General features: G+C 38.8%; 1 protein-coding gene and 1 long non-coding RNA gene across 3 annotated transcripts; one reads left to right on the top strand and one right to left on the bottom strand.

Moving 5' to 3' along the window:
• Window positions 1-101: 101 nt before the first annotated feature.
• Window positions 102-19204, top strand: LOC122560398 (coiled-coil domain-containing protein 112-like). The gene is made up of 10 exons (XM_043711034.1): window positions 102-209; window positions 294-418; window positions 7968-8089; window positions 8749-8838; window positions 12386-12461; window positions 13699-14083; window positions 14556-14972; window positions 15289-15384; window positions 18843-18961; window positions 19078-19204. The coding sequence occupies exons 1-10, from the start codon at window positions 144-146 to the stop codon at window positions 19106-19108; spliced, it is 1527 nt and encodes a 508-aa protein (XP_043566969.1). The 5' UTR covers window positions 102-143; the 3' UTR covers window positions 19109-19204.
• On the bottom strand, window positions 10704-24286 carry LOC122560422. 2 transcript variants are annotated; one of them, XR_006314738.1, is made up of 3 exons: window positions 24218-24286; window positions 13886-13947; window positions 10704-11743 (listed from the first exon to the last, which is right to left on the bottom strand). It is a non-coding gene; the product is annotated as an uncharacterized LOC122560422 (long non-coding RNA). The 2 variants fall into 2 exon arrangements; XR_006314739.1 differs by lacking the exon at window positions 10704-11743 and adding an exon at window positions 12468-13210.
• Window positions 24287-24298: the final 12 nt, after the last annotated feature.

Here is a 24298-nt window from a genome sequence, read left to right as displayed (position 1 = left end):
CTGCGTCTGCGCACACCCGGGCCCGGTGGGTTATGCTACATCTGCGCACACCCGTGCTGTTTAGGTCATTCTGCGTCTGCGTCTGCGTAAACCCCGGCCGTTTGGGTCATTCTGCGTCTGCGTAAACCCCGGCCGTTTGGGTCATGCTGCGTCTGCGTACACCCAGCACTTTGTTGACAAAGATGGCAACCATAGTAACAGCGACGATGGTGAGGAGTCACTCTTTCTGCTGTTTGCATTCGGTGTGAAGTTTCTCGTTTAAAGGCTGTGGTTAAATTCTCTCTGTACGACAGGCTGGCGATTGCGGTCGGAAGCCGGACTCAGTGTTGGGGCAGCGGTTGCAGGTTCTCATCCCTGAGCGCAGGGACTCGGGCAGGAAGGCCGCCTTCAGCCGGGAGCTCCGCAAACTGTGGCTCCAGTGAGTGTCAGTAACTCCTTCACCTTCACCTTCACCTCCAGCCTGGCACACAGTGCTGCGCTGTGCTGTTCAAAAGCCATGACCATAAATAGAGCCTTTCGGCCCGCAGTGTATGTGCTGGCTGAAAGCTATCCTTCTAACTTCACCTCTCATAAAATGAATGAAAATAACTAGGAAACTCAATGAAATCGTGGCTGATCTAATCACCTTTAACTCCATTTGTTTGCCTTGTTCTCCTTGTTCCTTTACTGATTAAAAATGTGTCCATCTTAGCCTTGAATATACTTATTGACTGAACTTCAACAGCCCTCTGTGGTAAAGAATCCTCAGATTCACTACTGTCTGAAGGAAGAAATTCCTTAATCTTTGTCAAAATGTGTAACCTTATTCTGACTCTAGTCCTAGACTTTCCCAGAAGGAGAAACAGCTTCTCAGGACTTACCCTGTCTATGTCTCTAACAATCTTGAATGTTTCAATAAATGATAATGGGTACAGGCCCAAGCTCTCCTTATAAAACAGTCCCCCCACCTGACATCAACTTAGTTTATCTTCTCTGGACTGCTTCCGATGCTAATATATCCCTTTTGTGATAAGGGGACAAAAACTATCATCAGAATTCAAGCTGTGCTTAGTATACGATCTTGTTTATTTTAGCAAAATCGCCCCATTTTATACTCCAATTGCGTTGAAATATAGGCCAACGTTCTACTTGTCTTCCATATTTCCTGCTGAATGTATCTGCTAGCTTTTTCTCATTTATGAACAAGGTCTCCCAAATCCCTCTTCATAACTTTTTGTAGTCTTTCTCTATTTTAAAAATATTTAGCTCCTCTATTTGTCCTGCCAAAGTGATTAATAGCACATTTTCCCATGTTATATTTCATCTGCTAAGTTGTTGCCCACTTGCGTAATATGTATATATCCCTCTGCAGACTCTCTGTGTCATACTCAGCACTTGGCTTCCCAATTATTTTTGTCAATCTGCAACATTCAATTTCCTCATCCTGATTATTAGTGTATATTGTAAGTAATTGTGGCCCCACGATGATCCTTTTGGCACTCCTACTTACAGATTGCTGTTCTAAAAATGCCCCCCCATATTCTAACTAGTTAGCCAGCCCTCTATCCAAGGTGACCAACACCATGCCCTGTAATTAATAGCCTAACATGTGGTATTTTTATCAAATTTGTTTTAGAAATCCAAATATTTTATATCCATTACGTCTCCTTTAACTGTCTTGCTTGTTCCTTCCTCAAAAAATTCTAGCAAATTTGTCAGGCAGCACTTCCCCTCCCTGATGAAGAGCTTATGCTCAAGACATTGACTTTCTTTGAATGCTGCCTGACCTGCTGTGCTTTTCCAGCACCACGCTTTTTGATTCTGATATCCAGCATCTGCAGTCTTCTCTTTCTCCCAGGAGTTCCCATTCATGAAGCAATGCTGACTCTGCTAAATCAAATTGTGTATTTCTAAATACTCTGTTGTTACATCTTTTGTAGAATCCCTACAGTGCAGAAAGAGGCTATTTGGCCCATTGAATCAGCACCAACAATCAGAAGAGCACCCCACCCTAGCCCCATAATCTGAATTTACATGGTTAATCCACCTAGTCTGCACATCTCTGGACACTAAGAGACAATTTATCATGGCCAATGCACCTAACCTTTGGACTGTGGGAGGAACTGGAGCACCTGGCGGAAACCCACACAGACACAGTGAGATTCTGCAAACTCCACACAGACAGTCACCCAAGTCTGGAATTAAACCCAGGTCCTTGGCGCTGTGAGGCAGCAGTGCTAATCATTGTGCCTTTATAAATAAAGTGTAACATTATTTCAAGACAACTGTTAAGCTGACTGCCCTATAATTACTAAATTTTTGTCTTCTTTTAAATAAATATGTCAATTTGGCAATTTTAATTTCTTCTGAGAATCTGCCAGAATATACAGATTCTTGTAAGATTATTTATTCCTTTTCAAATTCCAGGATGAATCAGAAGCTTATCAGTCTTTCATCCCATTAGTTTTTTTTGGTTGGGTGATAGTTATTGTTTATTTCCTTACCTCCTTGCATCCCTCCCCTTAACACTTTTAGTTCCTTTGATTATTTTATAGTTTTGGACTGCTGTTAATGGTGTCTGCCATGAAAACTGACACAGTATTTATTCTACTCCTGTACTATCTGATTCTCCATCATCATTTCCCTAACCTCATTCTCTAAGAGGCCTCTTGCTTTTTACATATTTAAATAAGTTCTTGCCTTCTGTTTTTATTATACATGCAAATTTGCCCTCAAAGTTTATTTTCACCCTTTTGTTTTCTTTGGTCATCTTTTGTTGGCTTTTAAAACTTTCCCATTATTTGGATTTACCACTAATTTCTGCCACACAGCATGTTTGTTTTCTTCCTTTTTTTTATCCTCAACTTCCTTTATTAACCATGGACAGCTTATTTCCTTTCTTGAAGCCTTCTTCACTGGGAAATATCGTTGCTGCATGTCATGAACTATTTTCTTAAAAATTGCCATTGTTCCTCAACCAGCTTTTCTGCTAAACTCCTTTTCCAGACCCAGACTGACGTAGTTCTAATCATTATGTTTTGGCACATCCCTTTCCTGCCTTGCCTTGTTGTAGACACTCAGTTGAGCAATTGCCTCAATGGTTTGGGAAAATTTTCATACTAAAGTAGTAAAACATTAGATTATTTCACCAAGATAAGAACTGTGCTTAATGACATTCCAAAGCCTTGCGTACCTTTCCCAGAATGGTGTTACCCTTTAAAATAAGCTAAACTTCATTGACTTCTAAAGTTACCTTACTTACTAAGTAACTCTACAATAAACAGCTATCAGTTAATATGTATATAATGTTCCTATGTATTTCTATAGGAGCACTGCAGAACGATTCTTAGATAGCACCATTCAAATTCATGACCATTACTACCCAGAATAATGAGCAGCAAATATGTGGGGTGGCTACCACCTGCAAGTTCCCTTCTGAGTGACTCTCAGTCCTGAGTTGGAAATATATTGCTGCTCTTTTATTGTTGTTGGTTCAAAATCTTACAATTCCCTCCCTGACAACATTGTGGATCTACCTACAGCACATGACTGCAGTGGTTCATGAAGGCAGTTGACCACACCTTGTCAAGGGCAACGAAGGACAGACAAATGCCAGCAATGCCCACATCCCACAAGTGAATTAAATAAAATGAAATACTGCAAAATACTGCATAAGTGGAAAGCTGAAATATGAACTTATGAATTCAGTGCAAGAATGGTTACTGGGTCTTTCAAGCTTGCTGCACCACTCAATAAGATTTTTCTTATCTGATTACTCCAATTTTTTTCCTACCTTTTGATCACCTTTCATCCCTTCTTTATCAAAATCTTTCTGCCACCTGCTTTGAAAAGCAAGGACTCTCCTTCCATCACCTTTTGAGGAAGACAGTTCCGAAGACATTCTGAGGGGAAAGAAAAATTTCATTATCTTTGTCTTAAATGAGCAACCTGTTTATTTTTAAACAGAGCCCCAAATACTAGTTTCTGTCAAAGAGGAAACATCTTTTCCTAGACGCAGCTTATCAAGCTCCCTTGGGACCAAGCCTGGCTTGCCCAACTTTTCCTCCTTAGACAACCTGCCTGTTTCAGGTATTAGCTGAAAATGTGTTGCTGGAAAAGCGCAGCAGGTCAGGCAGCATCCAAGGAGCAGGAGAATCAACGTTTCGGGCATGAGCCCTTCTTCAGGAAAGGTTACCTGTTTCAGGTATTAGTCTAGTAAACCATTTCCAAAGTGCTTACTATGTATTTACAGCACACAAATATGTGAAATAGGAGCAGAAGTAGACCATTTGACTCCTCAATCCTGCTCTTCATTCATTAAGATAATGGCTGATCTAGTTATGTTTCAAATTCCATATTCCTACCTGCTCCCCCATAACCCTTGTTTCCCCTGTCTAACAAGGAGCTACCCAGTTAGGAAACATCATTTCCATATTCACCTTGGCAAGATCATTCATAATCTTATTCACTTCAATTAAGTTGTTCCTCGTTCTTCTAAATTTGAGTAAAAGCAAGGCCAGCCTATCCAACTATAAGGCAACTCACCCTTTCCAGATATCAGTCTAGGAAACCACCTCCAATGTATTTACATCTTACCTTCAATAAGGAGACCAAAACAGTACACAATATTTGTCATGAGGTCTAACCAATGTCCTATAGAACTGAACCATAACATCTAGCTTTATATGTTCAATTGCTCTAATGAGTGAGAATAACATTCCATTAATGTTCTTGATTACAAGCTGTACCTGCATACTTCTGTAACTTAATCCCTTTGCACCTCAGAATTTTGCAGTTTTTATCTAAGTAATATTCTATGTATTTCTGTTCTTCCAGCCAAATTCACATTTCACCACGTTTTACTCTATCCGCCAGATTTTTGTTCGCTCTCTGAACCTATCTATTGTTCATCTGCAACTTCATTGTATGTCCTTTACAATGTACTTTCCTATATTTCTTGATATTGTCTGTGAATTTAGCTACTGTGCCTTCTCCGTCATTTATGTCATTGAGGTAAATTGTAAAATGTTAGGATTCCAACACATCCCGAGGGACTCCATTCATCACATCCTGTCAGACAGAGACCTATTATAGACTGTTTAATACATTCTCTACCTTCTGTCAACTTTCTATTCTTCTCTTCATTCTGATATGGTACCCTTTACACCATGAGCTTTTGTTTTCTTCAATGCAGCAGCTTAAATAAATCATACATGCTCATAATTATTCATAGCACATGCTCCTTCAAAGAGGTCTAGTAAATTGATTACAGCGGGTCTCAGATTTATGAATGTGCGACTTAGAGTCATAGAGACATACAGCATGGAGACAGACCCTTCAGTCCAGCACGTCCATGCTGACCAAATATCTTAACCTAATCTAGTCCCATTTGCCAGCACTTGGCCCATATCCCTATAAACCCTTCCTATTCATATACCCATCCAGATGCCTTTCAAATGCTGCAATTGTACCACCTCCTCTGGCAGTTCATTCCATACATGCACTACCCTCTGCATGAAAAGATTGCCTCTTAGGTCCCTTTTATATCTTTCCCCTCTCACCCTAAACCTGTGCCCTCTAGTTCTGGACTCCCCCACTCCGGGGAAAAGACCTTGTCAGTTTATACTTTCCATGCCCCCCCATGATTTTATAAACCTTTATAAGGTACCCCTCAGCCTCTGACGTTCCAGGGAAAACAGCCCCAGCCTATTCAGCTTCTCCCTATACCTCAAATCCTCCAATCCTGGCAACGTCCTTGTAAATCTTTTCTAATTCACGAATGCAATCTGGTTGTAATTTTAAACACCCACATTTCTGATTCTTAAAAATGGTGGCTTTGTGTTCCAACTTATACACAAATCAACTTGTGAACAGACTCTAGAATGGAACCCATCGTAACCTGGAAACTGCCTGTAAATGTCATTATCATTTGACAAAATGATGCAGGCTTTTCCTAGTTACTTTGAGTTTTTCAAGATATGCAGCTATAATTTCATGATCAATTCTAAAATAGGTAACTGGCCTATACTTGCTCTTTTCTACCTTCCTCCCTTCTTGAATAGATGGGTTATATTGAATACTTTACAGTCTGTTGGAACCTTTCCTGAATGTAGGGTATGCATCAACTAACCTGCTTTCACACCCTAAAATGAAGTTCATTTGGATGTGAGGCTTGTTAACCCGCAGTTCCATTGGTTTGCTTAGTGGTACTTCTCTTCAGATGGTAATTTTGCTAAGTTCCTCTCTTCCATCTCCTGATTTGCAGTTATTACTGGATTTTTTTTCTGTCCTCTAACAAAGATGAGCATATTCACTTCATCTTGACTTTTCCTTATTATCTACTGTTCTCTACATTCTCTCACTTGAGGACCAACACTGTCCTTACTGTTTTTTTTAAGTCCTGTTGAAACACTTGCTATCAATTTTTACATTCCTCACTGTCTCTGATACTCTGAATTCTTCCTCCTGATTAACCTTTTTTGTCACTCTCAGTTCATTGTAATTTTATCAATTGTCTGACCTGTTAAGATTTAAAAATGGAATAGATCTTAACCGCTTACTCACCAACAGCTAGCTCATTTCTCTGTTGCAGAGCAAAAACCAATTCCAGTCAGCTCTAATGAATCTAGCTCTCTGTCTGAATGCCTGTCTTGAGATTCTCACCTCACCTACTCCTTTCAATGCTGCTGACTACCTGACTTGGGGTCATCCCTCGCCTATTCTTGGTGATGCTGACTGTCTTGGTGTCCTCATCTGTCCTGCTCTTCTCTGCTCCCTTAAATAAGGAAACCAATACTGTACACTGTGCTCCAGATGTGATTGTATCAACACACTATAACTGAAGAATGGGGAAAGTTTGTCCAGCAGGCTAAGATAAAAGGTAGGGAGGAGGGACTTGGGAGAGGGGCGTCGGAAATGTGATAGGTGGAAAGAGGTCAAGGTGAGGGTGATAGGTCAGACTGGGGTGGGGGCGGAGAGGTCGGGAAGAAGATCTCAGGTTAGGAAGGCGGTGCTGAATTTGATGGATTTGACTGAATTATATATAGCGTTAAGGTAGCTGACTAGCACAACAACACTTAAGCGTATATCATCCACTGCTTTTTCTTCACTCGGAATATAAGCGAAGCTAGTAAAGCCTGGCAAAGTTACAAAACAGGGCTACTTGCATGCCAAATAGAATAAGCAACAATTGATATGCAGAGATAAGCGATTCCACAACAAACAGATCTGATCCATGTTCTGCAGTCCTGTTTGCTGATGACTGCACAATCTTCAACGTCATTCATGACTCCTCAGACACTGATGTAGCCCATGCCCAAAATGTGGACAATGTCCAGGCTTGGGCTGACAAGAGGCAAGTAACATTGACCTATCACCCTCACCTTGACCTCTTCCCACCTATCACATTTCCGACGCCCCTCTCCCAAGTCCCTCCTCCCTACCTTTTATCTTAGCCTGCTGGACAAACTTTCCCCATTCCTGAAGAAGGGCTTATGCCCGAAACGTCAATTCTCCTGTTCCCTGGATGCTGCCTGACCTGCTGCGCTTTTCCAGCAACACATTTCCAGCTCTGATCTCCAGCATCTGCAGACCTCACTTTCTCCACACTATAACTGAAGCATGACCTTGTTATTTTTGTTTCAATTCCCCATCAAGTGATTAGTTTTTACTAGCTTTCCTAATCACTTGTTGCACTTGCATTCAAACCTTTCACGTTTGAAAAAAACAGTCAATGATGGAACTACTCAGGAGGTCAAGCAACATTTGTGGAGAAAAACAGTTAACATTTCAGTTTGAGATAATATACTTTTTGCATTATCACGTTGATTATAACTGTAGAATAAATAATTTAGCTGTCTGAAACACAATACTCATGTCTATCTTTAGTTACTTTAATATGAAGTAGTGCAAATGCACTGTTAGTTGGGAAATCTTTGCAAATAATGAAGTAGAATTTTAAACATTTTTTATTTTTCCTCCCAATCCAGAATAGCCAATTTAGAAAAAGACAAGAATGCTCATCTTTTCAATAAAAGGAATGAGTTTAGAGCTGAATATAGCACACTTGAAGAGCTGGAGCTGAAACTGACTAACAACAGGAAAACAGAAAGTAAGAATTCATGAATTTATGGGGATATTCCTTTGCTGTCATTAGCAACCTTTGTGTTTTCCCCAATATAACAAACAATAAAATATATTTTGAATATTGCTGAAAAAAGGTTTTTGTCTTGCAATCACCAGAACAAATGAAAAAATATCAAATTTCAGATGATCACAAATCATGAATCAGGACAGAAGGGTGCTGATTGTTTGGAAAGTTGACTCTGATTGTAGCATTACAAAAGAGGGCAAGGGGTATAGGACCTGGGACAGGTGGAGGGAAAGGAGAGAAGTGGATTTGGGAGGAGAGGGTCAGGAGTGGAGGACTCTGCCTCTCTCCCTGAAATCTCCGAGTTTCCTGTCCCCTTTAATCCTCCCTGCCTCCCTCCCCTCTCTTTCCCGCTCCCCTCCCAGAGCCATCCAAAAATGTATTTTGCACTACATGGAGTTCTTTTCTTATTACTGCTGTACTTTTATGCCTTGTGTTAAGTGGTAACCTCTCTTCTGAGACTGAATGCTTTTCTATTTTCTAATACCTGGCTTTATTTCAAACTTTGCTTTTTAACATTCCTCTGAAGTACCTTTGAGAGACTTTATTACATGAAAGGTGCTTTCCAAGATGTTGTAAGCTTAATTCATAATTTATTGTTTTAATTTTTCTTCTAACAGAGATGAAGGTTCAACAACGGCTTGCAAAAATACGTCACAATGTGAAGAGATTCCAGAGCCAACTTATGGATGTCAAGCCCACTCCAGAATGTATGTACAACATGCAAATAAAATGTATGTGAATCAATGATTGTGAATCAATAACATACTATCAAAAGCTATGCAGAAATTCTTTAGGCCTTTAGTACAAGGAGAATGGTTGGATGTTTCTATGGAGTACAAAGACAGGCATGGACCAGGTAAGCCAAATTTTATTTTCTATTTCTTTAGCAAGAAAGTATTGCAACAATCTAGATAACTGATCAGGATCAACTGACATTAGTGCTGATTTGGTCATGATGATTTCTTTCTTTGCTTCATTCTCGTTAAGAGTTGCATTTCTATAAACTGTCAAATTAGCTAGAGCCAGAGTGTACTGCATCAATCCAGTACTTCATCTTATCCTGCGTACTGAGAAGTTTGAATGTTAATTCAGACTTCTGTCTCTTTTAATGAGGTTTCACCCAAGTCCAGTGTTTGCAATGGTGTAACATTGCAGAATCATTTTGGTCATTTCTTCTACAGAAAGACTCTTAAACAATTCCAGTTGAAAGTTTGCTCACTGAGCTGGAAGGTTTGTTTTCAAATGTTTCGTCACCATACTAGGTATCATCATCAGTGAGCCTCTGGTGAAGTGCTGGTATTATGTTTTGCTTTCTATTTATGTCTCTTGGTTTCTTAAGGTGGGTGATATTATTTCCGGTTCTTTTTGTCAGAGGATGGTAGCTGGGGTCCTTGACTAGTCTGTATGTCAGTGCTCCAGGTAGTGAGTCTTTGGATCTGAGGGGGGGGCTGCCTCGTTTGTGTAGTTTAGGTAGTCCGTAAAAGCGGGGTGTGTTGTATCCATCCGGTGTCATTTTTTGGAAGTCTGTCTCGTTTAATTGTCTTGATTTCTAAAGCCTTTTCAGTGTGGACTTGATACAGTTTTCTAGTTGTGGGGTCAGATCTATTGCCACCTGTTGCTAAGTGTCAGTATCTGCAAGCAGTGAGTTCGCTTTTTCAATGTACTCCATTCTGTTTAGAATGATGGTCACGCGCCTTTGTCTGCAGGTAGGATTACAATGGTTTTGCCTTTTTTGAGTTTTTCTAGGGCTTTCCTTTCCTGTGTGTTGAGTCTGTTCCCTTCCTTTTTCCTGCTTAGTATTGGTATCCCAATGGAAGCAATCATCCCAATACCCACAAATGGAGCTCCATCAGGACATTATTTCAATAGCCACAACACACTGCAGTACCCAGGAACCCTGAACAGCTAAAGAAAAATACCTATACAGTGTATTTAGGAAGAACCCAATAAACACAGTCCGCTGATTTCTCAACAACAAAACCAAAGGAATAGACACAATACACCCAGAAACTCTAGCCACAATACCTTACATCAAAGACATCTCTGAAATGACTTCCAGGCTACTCAGACCCCTTGGCATCATGGTAGCTCACAAACCTACCAACACACTTAAATAGCAGCTAATGAACCAAAAGGACCCTTTACAAACAACCAGCAAAATGAATACCTTGCAAGAACTATAACAAACACTACATTGGACACATAGGCAGAAAACTAGCCACAAGGATACATGAAAACCAACTAGCCACCAAAAGACATGACCCACTATCACTAGTATCTTTACCCACAGACGAGGATGAACACCACTTTGACTAGGACAACACAGCCATCATTGGACAAGCTAAACAGACACACACAGGAATTTCTAGAGGCCTGGCATTCTAACTGGAATTCTATTAATAAACACATCGATTTGGACCCCATCTACCATCCTCTGAGAAAAAGAACCGGAAATGATATCACCCATCTTAAGAAATCAAGACACATAAATAGAAAGCAGGACATAACACCAGCACTTCACCGGAGGCTCACTGATGATGTTACCTAGCATGACGACAAAACATCTGAAAACAAACCTTCCAGCTCAGTGAGCAAACTTACAACCTGAACTACAAATCTTCTCAAAAATCGCAAACATTCTTAAAGAATAGCAGCACAGAATCTGGCGCATACCTGGTCCGATCAACAAAGGTCTGACTACACTAATCCCACATTCCAGCTCTTCGCTCATAGCTATGGAGTGAATATCTAAATATTGTTTAAATCTTTCAAAACTCAATCAGGCAATGAGTTCCAGATTCCTAACATCCTCTGGGTGAAAAGATTTCTCAACTTGACTCTTAATCTTCTACCTCTTAGTTTAAATCTATGTCCCCTGTTCATTGACCCCTGCACTACTGGAAAAAGCGCCTTTCTATCCACCCCATTTCTATCTCAACCTTCACAACTCCAACACAAACAGGCCCAGCAAATATAATCTTTCCTTACAACTCAGACCCACCAGAACCAGGGATCAACCTGGTAAATCTCTCGCTTTCTGCACCTTCTCTAGTAAGATCACATCCTTCCGATAATGTGGTGACCAGAACTTTTGCCTAGTACTCCAGTTGCGGCCAAACCAGCATTTTATACGGTTCCAGCATAACCTCCCTCCTTAAAAGGTTAAATTCTTAATTACTTTTGATATTCCTTTATTGAAAAGAAAATATTTTTCTAATGGGTGTTTTGCCAAACCATGATAAATGTTGGATTCTTCAGGCATTTAAGAATAAGCAATTTATTAACATCTCAGTTTTCAGAAACATTCTTGTTATGTTGATTTATCTGTGAAAATTTTACTTTAGGTGAGAAAAGGGTTGTTATGTTTTTGGCACAAAAAATGTTGTAGGATTGAGCTGGCTCTGAACGGCAGGCTCAGATGAATTCAGGAGACGTTCTGGACATTCCTGAAGAAGGGCTTATGCCCGAAACGTCGATTCTCCTGTTCCCTGGATGCTGCCTGACTTGCTGCGCTTTTCCAGCAACACATTTTCAGCTCTGATCTCCAGCATCTGCAGACCTCACTTTCTCCTCAATGAATTCAGGAGACTGCAGGGAAAGAGATCCTCTGGTCTGTGGACAACAATTCAGAGAGACAATTATTTATAGTTGAGAAGCAACTCAATGACTTGAACAACTTTGTGTGATGTTAAGTAAAGCAATTCAACAATCCATATCAATCTTCATTTTGCTAAATGTTCACATTGTCTACCGATAGTGAATTTGAAGAATTAATTGTGCATAAATTTATAAGCCATATCACAGTGGATTATGCAATTACACACCAATACAAAAACAACTGCCATGAATGTCAAAACCTCAAACTGCTTCACAGATAGTTCTGAAACCAATCTATGATCTCTGGTAGTCCTGAATTTCTAATAAATGCATGTCATTTTGACTACCAAAGTTCTGTGAAATTTAAGATATATTTATTCTGTTATTATGGTTCACAAAGCTCCTTTGTAGCTTTTAGGTGGTGAGTGATGGTGACTTTGCGATGATTCTTCATCATTTTATCCCTTTCTGACTTGGAGACGGTCAGCTTCATTTTAGTATTACTGATTTCATAGCAGTACAAATGTATTATTTCCTCTAATGCTTATTTGCTTGAATAGTTTTAGATCTATCATCTTTACAACTATTTGATTTATACAGCGATGAGATATATGTAACATATATTTACTAATGCTTTAATAAATGTAATGCCCTCAGTTATAGAGAAGTTGAAGGAAATCATGGAAGAAGTTGAAAACGCAATCAGTATCTTTAAAGAAGAACAAAGGCAGATGTAAGTTCTTGTATATCTAAATTTCTCAGCACCATAACAATTCAGACCTTCGACTGAGTTGCTGTATTTGTTAATGCTGAAAAAGCAAAGTAAAATTCAGAAGCAATGAAAATTAAAACTGAATCTTTGAATCTGAGATTTCAGACTTGAACTGACTGCACTTTTTTTAATCATGATCTGTGAACTTATTTTTAATATCTATGCAGAAAAAACTTACACTTACAAGTGTAAAAATGAATTTGGGTGTCTGCATTGAGCTCTGGTGCTACTTTATCACTTACTAGGATTTCGGAGTTTAAGGAAGAGTGGCTATAGCAGGAATTAGCTATCTGAACCCTTTATTGTCATTGTTTATCTTCACTGAACTATGGCAAAACACCAACAGCACATTTATAAATTTATAAATTTAGGTTGGTTCAAGAGAACAAGTTATAAAGTTACGATTAAAATATTAGTAATTTGCAATGTAAAGCTGGGAGCAATTTGAGATGATAAAGGAACCCTCTCCACTGTCGTCGTCCTCCTCTTCTGTTACTGAGTCTTGTAAGATATTATCTTTGAGGAAATTTGAATCCGTCCCACATGCTCCAACTCACCACTGTTTTAATACCTTCATTCGCTGCTGGGACAGAAAACTTGATAAAGAAATTTGCATTTGTATCCGCCATCTTTCACTTGCCCAAATGTTAATGGGTCCAATGTTAATAAATGGTGCTTGTTGTGCTTTAAACTATCTGTTAAAATATAAGCTGAAAAATATTCCAAGCTCAATAAATTTCAATTTGCAAAAAAAAACAGCATGTCAATCTGTTCTTTATATTTTATGAAAAACTAGAAAAAAAAATGCTATTATTCTCTCCTCCCACTCAGTTTCCTTGTAGCTTTTGTTCAGAAGTGAATTTCATAGCATAGTGGGACATCACAAAATCTGGTTTCTTTCATTTTAAGGTACATGACCTGGCATTACTAGTATTGTAATATAAAGGGATCTATAATGACATGATGCATCAGAACATTTGAATTACTGTAGTTGGACTTTGTCTAGAAGAAGGTCAGATTTACCAATCAGGAATGGATTCAGGGTGAGGGTGTGCAAACCATACAAAAACAACTGTTTTGGTTTGATTCAAAAGTTCTTTAATTGTATGTATCTTTTTTTGACCTGCAACATTAGATTTGTGATCAGAGAAACCTTTGAAAATATAATTAAATGTGCTTCTATTCATTTTTAATTAAGGTATGAAGAACTTCTGAAGGAAGAAAAAGCTACGACTCAGGAAATTTCAGCTGTTGAAAAAAAAATGGAAGTGTGGGCCCTGATTCCACTAGAAGCCGTGATACCCAAGTCCGCTATAGCAAAAGGAATATCAACTAACTCTGGTCCAGATAATGTGTTAGTTGAAATTACAGAACTTGATAAGTACCTTCAGCAGACTGGACGCCAAGGTGGTTGGGATGATTTTGATCATCAGGAATTTCTTAAAGTCTGGACAAGACATAAAGGAAAAGCATCATTTATTGAAGAAGCTCTGCAGCATTTGGTTGGGAGGACCCGTGAGGATGTAATGCAACATGTGCAATGGTACCAAGAGTTTCTCTTTCTAGAAGAGAGGCAGAAGGAGGTAGGAATTTGTAGAAATATTTGGTTAGAACATTTTGAAGTACAGAGTAGAATGTAATTTAGAAGCCTGATGTTTTTGTTCCCCTGGCATTCTACATTATTCTTCCTGGTAAAATTTAATATGCCCTGCATTTCTGTAGAAGTAGCTATATCTCCTCATCAGTAGCCTTTTGTTTTTTTTAAGTAAATACAAAGAATAAGATTGTGATCACATCCTAAACAGCAAGTAGAGCTTCAATAAATGAGAATATTCTTTAGGTCCACACTCTCAATTTTACATGAAGAAACATGGTGATAAATTGTTTCTGCAGAAACTCAACATCAGAGAGTCAGTAATGCTTTTGTGTAACTCCTAGCATTTGAAATTAAATTATTTGAGATTAACCCTGAACTTTCAAAGTTTGAATCTGTACCCTCTGAAATAGATAATGTCATAACAGTTAAAATGAATCTCTGATGAATTTACCTTGCAGGCTATTCAGAAATGGAAAACAAAGAAGCAAAATGAGAAAATGAAGTTACTGAAGATGCAAACAGAAGCGGAAGAGAAGACAAATGCAGAGCGCCTAGCAAAAGAAAAGGCAAAACGGCTTAGGCTTGAGAAAGAGAGAAAAGAGCGAGAAGCTCAGCTTCAATTGTGGAAGAAACAGAAAGAACTGGAATTTGCTCTTGAGAAAGAACAACAAATGAAAGAAGAAGCAGAGAAAATGAAAAGACAAAGGAAGGACAGTCAGAGGCGGCTTGAAATCAAAAGAATGCTCAAAGATTTTACTGAACAAAAGAAGGAGAAAGAAGAATTTCTACAACTGGAAGCACAAATGAGAGAGGAAGCTGAACGAGAGGAAAGGCAGTGGCTTGTGACAAAAGAAATCTCCAGATTTCAAGACCGGGTGGGTCTTGTATAAAGTAATTTGTAAATGAAATTGCTAAATGAGATGAAATTTTTGTATAGTTAATTTTCAATAGTCATATGAAAAAAACTTAATTTTTATTAAACACAGAAAAAAATTTGCATTTTAAAGAGAAGTTTTACAGTGTAATCCTAAAGTATGTTGCCTTTTTATGCTTTATAGCCATGCATTCAAGTACACAGTGGTTCCACTTGCAATTTCTACATGAAAGAAATAGAAAATGGAAGCTAGAATTTTGGTTTGAAGTAAAGGTAATCATATGGCAATTAATGAAGATCTTTTTTATACCATGCAGGATTTTCAAAAGTTGGAAAGCAAATTAGCAGAAAAACGAATGAAGCAAGAGAAGAAGGATGAGCAAGAGAAACGATTAGCCAAACTGAAAGAGAAGGTTTGGCAAATACTGTGTTTAATATGAGTAAAAACAACTGGCTGATTGGGAGACAGTTTGATTAACTCCATTTGTTCACGTGAACTTCCTAAAGGACAGTGCTTCAGGTGGTTCAGATTGCTACTTGTTTATAAGCTGGCGAATAAGCTAAAATATCTGTACTCTGGTATATTTGTAGCTAGTAATCAAAATGCATTCTCATGGACATCTGCTGTTTTGGTTCTTCCAGTAAAGAACCAACTCTACTGGTTCTTAAAAGTCTGATCTAGTTTTTGAATGTTCAAATTCAACAGTTTTTAGTTTTGAAGATATGAATTTTAAGACAGGGAATTATCACTGTAATAGTACTTGCCCAGATTTGAGCCATCTTGTGCATTAACCATGTAGTAGTGAATCTGCACAGAGTTTCAGCATGGCAATGTCTGTTTTTGTGGATAATATTTCCAAGTTTAATTACCTCTGTCCTTCCGTAGCATTGGAAAGCAATGGCGAAAAGGATAAATAGGGTGGTCACTAGGACTTTAAACTTGTGAGTCGGGGGGAAGGGAAAGGGAAAGCAACAGCGAGTATGGAATCAAGTAGCAAGATAAGCAGCAGGTTAGCAATTCTGCAGAGTTTAAGCTCAAGGCAGAATAGAAATGAAGCAAAAAGGAAGGATAACTTAGGACATATTACTAGAGATGATGGAAATCATGAGGATAAAAAAATTAGTATTAAGGCGCTCTACCAGAATGCTCGTAGTATTCGTAACAAAGTAGATGAATTAATGGCACAAATCATCGTGAATGATTATGATGTGGTAGGCATCACAGAGACATGATTGAAGGGGTTTTAGGACTGGCAGTTAAACATCCAAGGATTTACAACTTATTGAAAAGACAAGGAGGTGGGCAGAGGGCAGGTTGCCTTGTTAGTTAAGAATGAAATTAAATTTATGGCACTGAATGACATAGGGTCAGATGATGTGAAGTCTGTGTGGGTGGAGTTGAGGAATCACAAAGGCAAAAAAACCATAATGGGAGTTATGTACAGACTTCCCAGCAGTGGTCAGGACCAGGACGCGCAAGATGTTCCGGGAAATAGGTAGGGCACGTCAGAAAGGCAAGGTCACATTGATCATGTGGACTTCAATATGCAAATTGCTGGGTGAGTAATATTGCTGGTGGATCCAAAGAAAGGGAGTTTATGGAATGCTTACAGGATCGATTTTTGGAACAGCTTGTGATGGAGCCCACAAGGGAGCAGGCTATTCTGGACTTAGTGCTATGTAATGAGCCAGACTTTATAAAAGATCTTAAAATGAGGGAACACTTAGGAGGCAGGGATCATAATATGGTGGTGAAAACAAATGTGAAGTTAGCATTAAGATTCTCTGCCATTTCTCTAGTCCCCATTATAAATTTTTCTGAATTTACTTATAATGGATCCAAGTTTTGTTTTATCCAAATGTTTCTTTTTATGTAACTATAGAGGCTTTACAGTCCATTTTACTTTTGCTAGATTGCATTCATGTTCTATTTTCCTTGTCCTTTGTCAGTTTCTTGGTCCTCCTTTCATATATTCAAAAAGCTCCCAATGCTTTGTTTTACTGCTATTTCTGGCAACGTTATTGGCCTCTTCATTTAATCTTAAGTAATCCTAAACTTCCTTTGTTTTTGTGGTTAACTGACCTTTTTGAGGTTTTGCTCTTTAAAGGATTGTACAGAGGCTGAAAGCCATGTAATATTTATTTAAAGACTGTTAATTGCCTATCTACAGTCCTGCCTCTTAATCTATTTTCCCAATCCATCTGAGCTAATTTGTGCCTCAGGCCTTCATAATTTCTGTAATTCAGGTTTCATATCTTCCTTCAGATTTATCTTCCTCTAATTTATGGCAGATGTTGTAGCCATGGAGGTTCTAATATTTTATTAATCCTAGTGCTTTACTTGCTTCAGCAACTGGATCAAGGAAAGTGGAATTTCCCCTGCATCTGTTGTCCGTCCCAGAGGTTCTTTTTAAATGATATGGTAAACAATACTATGAGAACATTGTGCAATTTAGATGTACTCAGCAGGGAATATTGGTAAATCTCATATAAATTGTCATTTTTGAGGTAGTGACATAGCGGTAATATCACTGGGCTAGTAAACCAGAGGTTGAGACTAATTGTTTGGCAACAGCAGCTCAAATTTTACCATGTTTGCTGATGCAGTTTAAATTTAATTACTAAATCTGGTATTTAAAGCTAACCTCGGTTATGATGTCTATGAAACTATGATCAGTTATTGTAAAAGCTCCTCTAATGCCCTTTAGCGAATTAAACCTGCCATCCTCACCTGGTTTGCCATACATATGAATCCAGAAGCACAGAATTTTAACTGCCCTTTTTTAAGCTATTCAGTTCAAAGGCATAAGGATGGGCTGTTAATGCCCGTTTTGATGGTGGGTTTATAATTAGCATCCTGATCAGAAGTCACGTTAACTAAGTTAAGAGAAAAAGTCTTCAGATGTTATTTGAAAACTTAAATTGGCAGGATTTGATCTTAATGGCTGTTTGCATTTCTTAAATGCTGTCATGTGTTACAGAAGGGAGATAGTGTCAATTTGCTGAATTGGCTGGTTTGCAATGTAGACTGATGCCAACAGTATGGGTTCAATTCCTACAGCAGCTGGGGTTACCATGAAGGACTCTCCTTCTCAACTTCTCCCCTGCCCGAAGCGTGGTCATCCTCAGGTTAAACCGCCACCACTTGTTGTTCTGGTGTGAGAGAGCCGCCCTATTGTCCTCTGGGACTATGGCAACCTTATGGAAATGGTAGCCATAATTACACTGAGAGAGTTGGCTTGAAGTTAAATTTGAGCTGGTGAACAAAATGAAGGTGAGTGCCTCTATTTTCCCAAATGAACAAAATTCTGAAATTTATCTACTTCATTCTGATATCACATAACTCACTGAAAGTCCCCCTAAATAGTGCAGTAGGAAACTACTACTACTTGAATTTGGATTGGGGAAATGTATATAACCGATGGCATCCACTCTTTGTTTTGTAGATAAAATGCCCATTCAGCTAGTTTTTTTAATATAATCCTGCATAAAAATTAAGTATTATTGAGCCTCTGACTCAATGAGTATTAATGTGATGTTGTACCATACAGGCTAAGGATGGCCCCAGGTTCAACTACTGGTCCTGAGTGAATTGATGTTCAGGAGAGGTAAAATTAGATTGTTTTTGTTTTCAGTTACTACCAAGGATTGACAGCATGATGACAAGCTTAGTTTTACTACTGCCCAGTTTCATTTACACGCAGAGCCATTTAGATAAGTTACTTCCAAGTTAAGTATCTATACAGCCATAGCTTAATATCAAATACCATCTTTTGGAGAGGGAAAGATAACTGCTTCTGAATTAATTGTCTGTTGCCCTTGGAAAGAGGTTTAACAAATTAAACTCTTGTTATGCTCTAAATTTACATAGATTGATGCTCAGATACAAAGAGATCCATCTAGACTATTGAAACCTACCAAAGGGTGGGAGCAACACATAAAAGAGACAGGCCAAAATGGTGGTGTCCCTATGCTATTTCTTCCCCATCGGTAAGTGATTATCATGAGAAAAAAATCTCTTAATATGAAACAAATAAAACAAACTTGAACATTTGCTTTGCTTTGTTTCCATATGTAACCGTTTTATTTGCTGTATTGTTTTTCAGAGCTATTCCATCTTGGAGGCAAGGGATATAACAGTATTATTCCATGAGTTTTGAAGAATTGTAATGACCATTAGAAGTATATATTGTCTGTATAATTAAATAAATTGTGCAAGGCTTTTAAAGGAAATGAAGTAAGTAGTTGATGAGTTAGTTCAAGTTGTAAAATGGCAAAAATATTCTTCTGAAAATTAGGAAGGGAAATAAATGTTAACGATCAGAAAAAAATGGAGATGGTGTATGTGTGAATGCACAAAGCTATCAAAGTAGAATTGGAGAGTGAGAAGTATTAATAACTGGACCAGCATGATAGTTAAAGCTAGGATTTGGACTGATAAAAACAAAATAGGAGAAATCCAGCAGGTGTGGAAGCATCTGTGGAGAGAAAACAGTTAACATTTTGAGTTCTGTGACCCTTCTTCAGACCGAATTTCTTGGGTTTAGACAGCAGTGACAATTTAATATTCCAGATTATTATAATTTTAGAATCGATACAAAGGGAAACAAGGGTATGTGCTGGTAAAGAATAACATCACCACTCAAACACAAAAATATCCTGAGGAAGACATTATGACACAGGTTAGAACTAAAAATAAATATAAATTCTATAAGTGTACATATTTTAAATGACCAATTGATATGAGAGAAGAGTGGATATTCTAAGGGGCTTGGCAGAGATATGGGGTAATAAAGCTGCAATATTGATATTCATCTGGTAGCCCTAGCCTTGAGCTATTGATCCAATTTTAAATTTTAATCTACTTTTGAACCTCTTTGCAGCATTGCAGTTTCTATCTCTAACTTACTTCAGTTCTACAACATTGTTCCTCTAGTTGCTCCTTGAACTATAATAATGTCTTAAAAGCTGGGAGTACAGGGCACAATTTCAGCATTTTTAGATGGCAATATTTTCAACTTGTGAATTGAGAGGAGGATAGGGATAAGATGCAAGAGGACATGGACAGGCTGATGAATTGGGCAGAATCTTGGCAGAGAACCCAGAAGTGATGCATTTTTGGAGTGAATAAAGGAAAAGGGTACAGTTGTAAAAATGGGTGCCACAGGAATAAAGAGACCTGGGTTTATATATGCACCAATCATTGAAGAAGGCAGGGCAGCGCGAAAATAAGTTTTTAAAAAATAATCCTTGGCCTTCTAAATCGGGATATAACATAAAACACTGGTGTAGACTCAACTGAATTATTGTATCCAATTCTGGTAACTAAATCTTAGGAAGGAATGAAGGCTTTTGACAGGACGTACAAAACATTCACAAGAATTGTCTCGATCTAGGAACTTAGAGTCATAGAGATGTAGAGTATGGAAACAGACCCTTCGGTCCAACCCATCCATGCCGACCAGATATCCCAACCCAATCTAGACCCACCTGCCAGCACCCGGCCCATATCCCTCCAAACACTTCCTATTCATATACCCATCCAAATGCCTCTTCAATGTTGCAGTTGTACCAGCCTCCACCACTTCCTCTGGCAGCTCATTCCATACCCGTACCACACTCTGTGTGAAAAAGTTGCCCCTTAGGTCTCTTTTATATCTTTCCCCTCTCACCCTAAACCTATGCCGTTTAGTTCTGGACTCCCCAACCCCAGGGAAAAGACTTTGCCTATTTACCCTATCCATGCCCCTCATAATTTTGTAAACTTCCAAAAGGTCACCCCTCAGCCTCTGATTCTCCAGGGAAAACAGCCCCAGCCTGTTCAGCCTCTCCCTATAGCTCAAATCCTCCAACCCTGGCAACATCCTTGTTAATCTTTTCTGAACCCTTTCAACTTGCGTTATATGGAAACATAGGGGAAGTTGGGTTTGTTTTCCCCAGAAGAGGAGGATGATAGAGATTCAATGGAAGTGTTCAAATCTTGAGCAACTTGAGAACCAATGGTAATAATGAAAGTTTTGGGGGTGGAGGGGGTGGTGTAGTGAGAAAAAATGAGCAAAGAAAAGAAGAACTATAAGAAAAAACTAGCAGCTAACAAAAGGAAATGCTGAAGTCATCTTAGGCACATAAACAGTAAAAGTGTAGTTAAAAGAGAATGAGGACTGAGTAGCGACCAAAAGAGGGGATTTACACATGGAGTAGTGGAATCCCAAATTGATCTAGTACCATTTGCCCGCATTTGATCCATAACCCTCTAGACCCTACCTATTCATATACCTATCCAGATACCTTTTAAATGTTGTAATTGTACCAACCTCCGCCACTTTTCTGGCAGCTAATTCGATACGTGCACCACCCTCTGCTTAAAAAAGTTGCCCCTTAGATCCTTTTTAAATCTTTCCCCTCTCACCTTAAACATATGACTGTAGTTTTGGACTCTCATTCTCTGGAGAGAAAGATCTTGACTAGTCACTCTATCCATGCCCCTCATGATTTTATAAACCTCCAAGGTCTCCCCTCAGCCTCCAATGCTCCACGGGAAAATGGCCCCAGCCTATTCAGCCTCTTCCTATAACTTAAACCCTCCAGTCCAAATATGCTTATAAATCTTTTCTGAACTCTCTTAAGTTTACCAACATCCTTCCTATATAAGAGTGACAGTATCGTATGCAGTATTCCAAAAGTGACCTCATAAATGTCTTGTATTGCTGCAGTATGGTATCCCAACTCCTACACTCATAAAGTTCTGATCAATGACAGCAAGTGTGCTAAATGCTTCCTTTACCATCCTGTCTACTTGCAAGTCCACTTTCAAAAAACTATGCACCTGCACCACAAGGTCTCTTTTGGGCAACACTCCCCTGGGCCATATCATTAATTCTTCGAGGAGAAAGTGAGGACTGCAGATGCTGGAGATCAGAGCTGAAAATGTGTTGCTGGAATCCTGTTCCTTGGATGCTGCCTGACCTGCTGCGCTTTTCCAGCAACACATTTTCAGCCCATATCATTAATTGTATACATCCTGCCCTGGTTTGCCTTACCAAAATGCAACACCTCACATTTATCTAATTTAAATTCCATCTGGTATTCCTCAGCCCAAGGTCCCAATGTACTCTGAGATAATCACCTTCGCTGTCCAATACACCACCTATTTCTTTTGTGTCATCTGCAAACTTAGTAATCATACCTCCTACGTTCACATCCAAATCATTTATATAAATGTCAAAAAGCCATGGACCCAGCACTAATCCTTGTGGTATACTGCTGGTCACAGGCCTGCTGTCTGAAAAGCAACCCTCGACCATCACTCTTTGTCTCCTCCCTTAAAGCCAATTTTTTATCTTATTGACCAGCTCCCCAGGCATCCCATCTGATCTTTTTTCACTTCGGCCTCAAGCTGATGAGTTTTCAAAGCTTTAATGGAATAAGTAAGTGATTGAACTGCTAAAATGTAATTCCTCTAAAACATGGGTAATAGTTAAAAGCAGTATTGTGTTACATTAAATGTATGGCTAAACTAGTTAAACTGCTTGGTATAACTATGGACAAAAATTTAGTGTTTCAAAACTCAACCTAATTAGGTAAATTTTACATAAGAGTAGTTAATGTGTTCCAGCTGTAATGTGGGAACTGGTAGAAAGTAGTGCGATTCACAATGTCAGCCAAATTTGTACTAAGTGGCTTCACCTTAAGGAACTTCAGCTTGAAGTTGATGAGCTGAAGTTTGAGCTTTGCAAAATTTGGGAAGGTATTCACACCTCTTAGTTGCTGTATATTCAGGGAGGTGAGGAAGACAGGTATGGGAATCGAGATCTAGCAACACAGGAACTTTAGCCTTTGCAGTTGTCCATTAGATTTGATTTCCTGTAACTTTTGTAGACAAGAGTTTGAGACTGCAGGGTGGATGGACAAACTGCCCACAAAACATTGGTGCAAGGAGCCATTCGTGTAAAATAGGGTGGAGTATAAAGTAATGTAGTTGTACATGACAGTATAGAAATGGGAATAAGTACTGTTCACTGTAGCTGCAATATGGTTCTAAAGATTATGTTGCCTACCAAATTCCAGGATTATGAATTTTTCTCAAGGTTGGAGTGGAATTTGGAGAGGGGATGGACACAATTATCACAGTCCACATGCATTCCAACAACTAAGACCAAAAAAGGTTTCTGCTGAAGAAATGTGAAACCTGGGAGCTAAATTTAAAGCATGAATACAAAGGTAATAATATCTGGATTAATACCAGAACATAATGCAAATTGTCATAGGGTAAATAAAATCAGATTTGAATGGATGATGCAGATTGCTATGGGTGAAATGCTATTTCAATTCATGAAACACAGCATCAGGGTCTGGAGGAAGAGAACAGTTGGTACAGTGTTTACCTGAAGCACGCTGGGACTGGTGTACTGACAGATTGTACAACCAGGGCTGGAGGGCAAGCTTTAAATTAAATAGTGGGCGGAGGGAAGAGTTCATGCACGGAGATTTGTACAATTTGAGAGAAGATGACTCAGTCGTGCAGATTAGCAATACAGGTAATGATGTGGAAAGGGATAGAGTGCATAAACAGCAACAAGGTCAGTAGTGAAAATTGATAAAAATAGTACAATAAAGGTTCTTTCTGAGTTATAATGGATAAATTAATTGCACCAAAATAAGTTAATGAGGAGGGGCTCTTATGGTGCAATAGTGGTGTCCTTGCCCCTGGACTGAGACCAAGTTGCACTTGTTCAAGAGGTGTGTTAAAAACATCTCTGACAGGTTGATTAGAAAAATAGATTATATAAATAAATATGATATGAAATTGAGCAGGGCTGAGAACTAAATATTCAAGGGTATTTGGCATTTCAGAAAAAGTCAGAAAGTAACAGGAAATTGAATTTTTGTTTCTAAAGAACAGTATCAGTACAATAGTGGAAAAATAACAGTTTGGAGGATCAAAATGTAGAATCCAATTGGTTGGAGATAAATAGTAAAACAAATGCCACAAGGATCGGCACTGGGTCCTCTACTTTTTGATATGATAATGCCTTCCTTTCCCCTTCCTAATTGTAGAACAGTTTATCGGTTCCAAAATTTGTTCAAAAAGCGGGAATTAGGAAGGGGAAAGGAAGGCATTATCATACATTTTTTAACCAAACTGTTGAAGTTTATTTCAACCACGATTGCTCCTTTTAAACTACGTAACGTAGCCTTGACATGGAGAAACGTGACGGTATTTTGAAACTCTGTAACAATTCGTACTTAACTAACTGGATGCAAACCGTTGCAGAGTGTAAGGGCTTGCCTTTACTTGGTTCGGGTCGATCCGCTACTTCTGCAAAG

The sequence above is a fragment of the Chiloscyllium plagiosum genome, chromosome 2, assembly GCF_004010195.1.
Source record: "Chiloscyllium plagiosum isolate BGI_BamShark_2017 chromosome 2, ASM401019v2, whole genome shotgun sequence".
Classification (NCBI taxonomy): Eukaryota; Metazoa; Chordata; class Chondrichthyes; order Orectolobiformes; family Hemiscylliidae; genus Chiloscyllium; species Chiloscyllium plagiosum.
This window is presented reverse-complemented; position numbering and strand designations above follow the sequence as displayed.

Coding starts and splice junctions, on each gene's coding strand:
- LOC122560398 (XM_043711034.1), top strand. CDS start 144: ATGCTGCGTCTGCGTACACCCAGCACTTTGTTGACAAAGATGGCAACC. Junction 8,839..12,385: donor TGTCAAGCCCACTCCAGAAT/GTATGTACAACA, acceptor TAATGCCCTCAG/TTATAGAGAAGTTGAAGGAA. Junction 18,962..19,077: donor ATGCTATTTCTTCCCCATCG/GTAAGTGATTAT, acceptor ATTGTTTTTCAG/AGCTATTCCATCTTGGAGGC.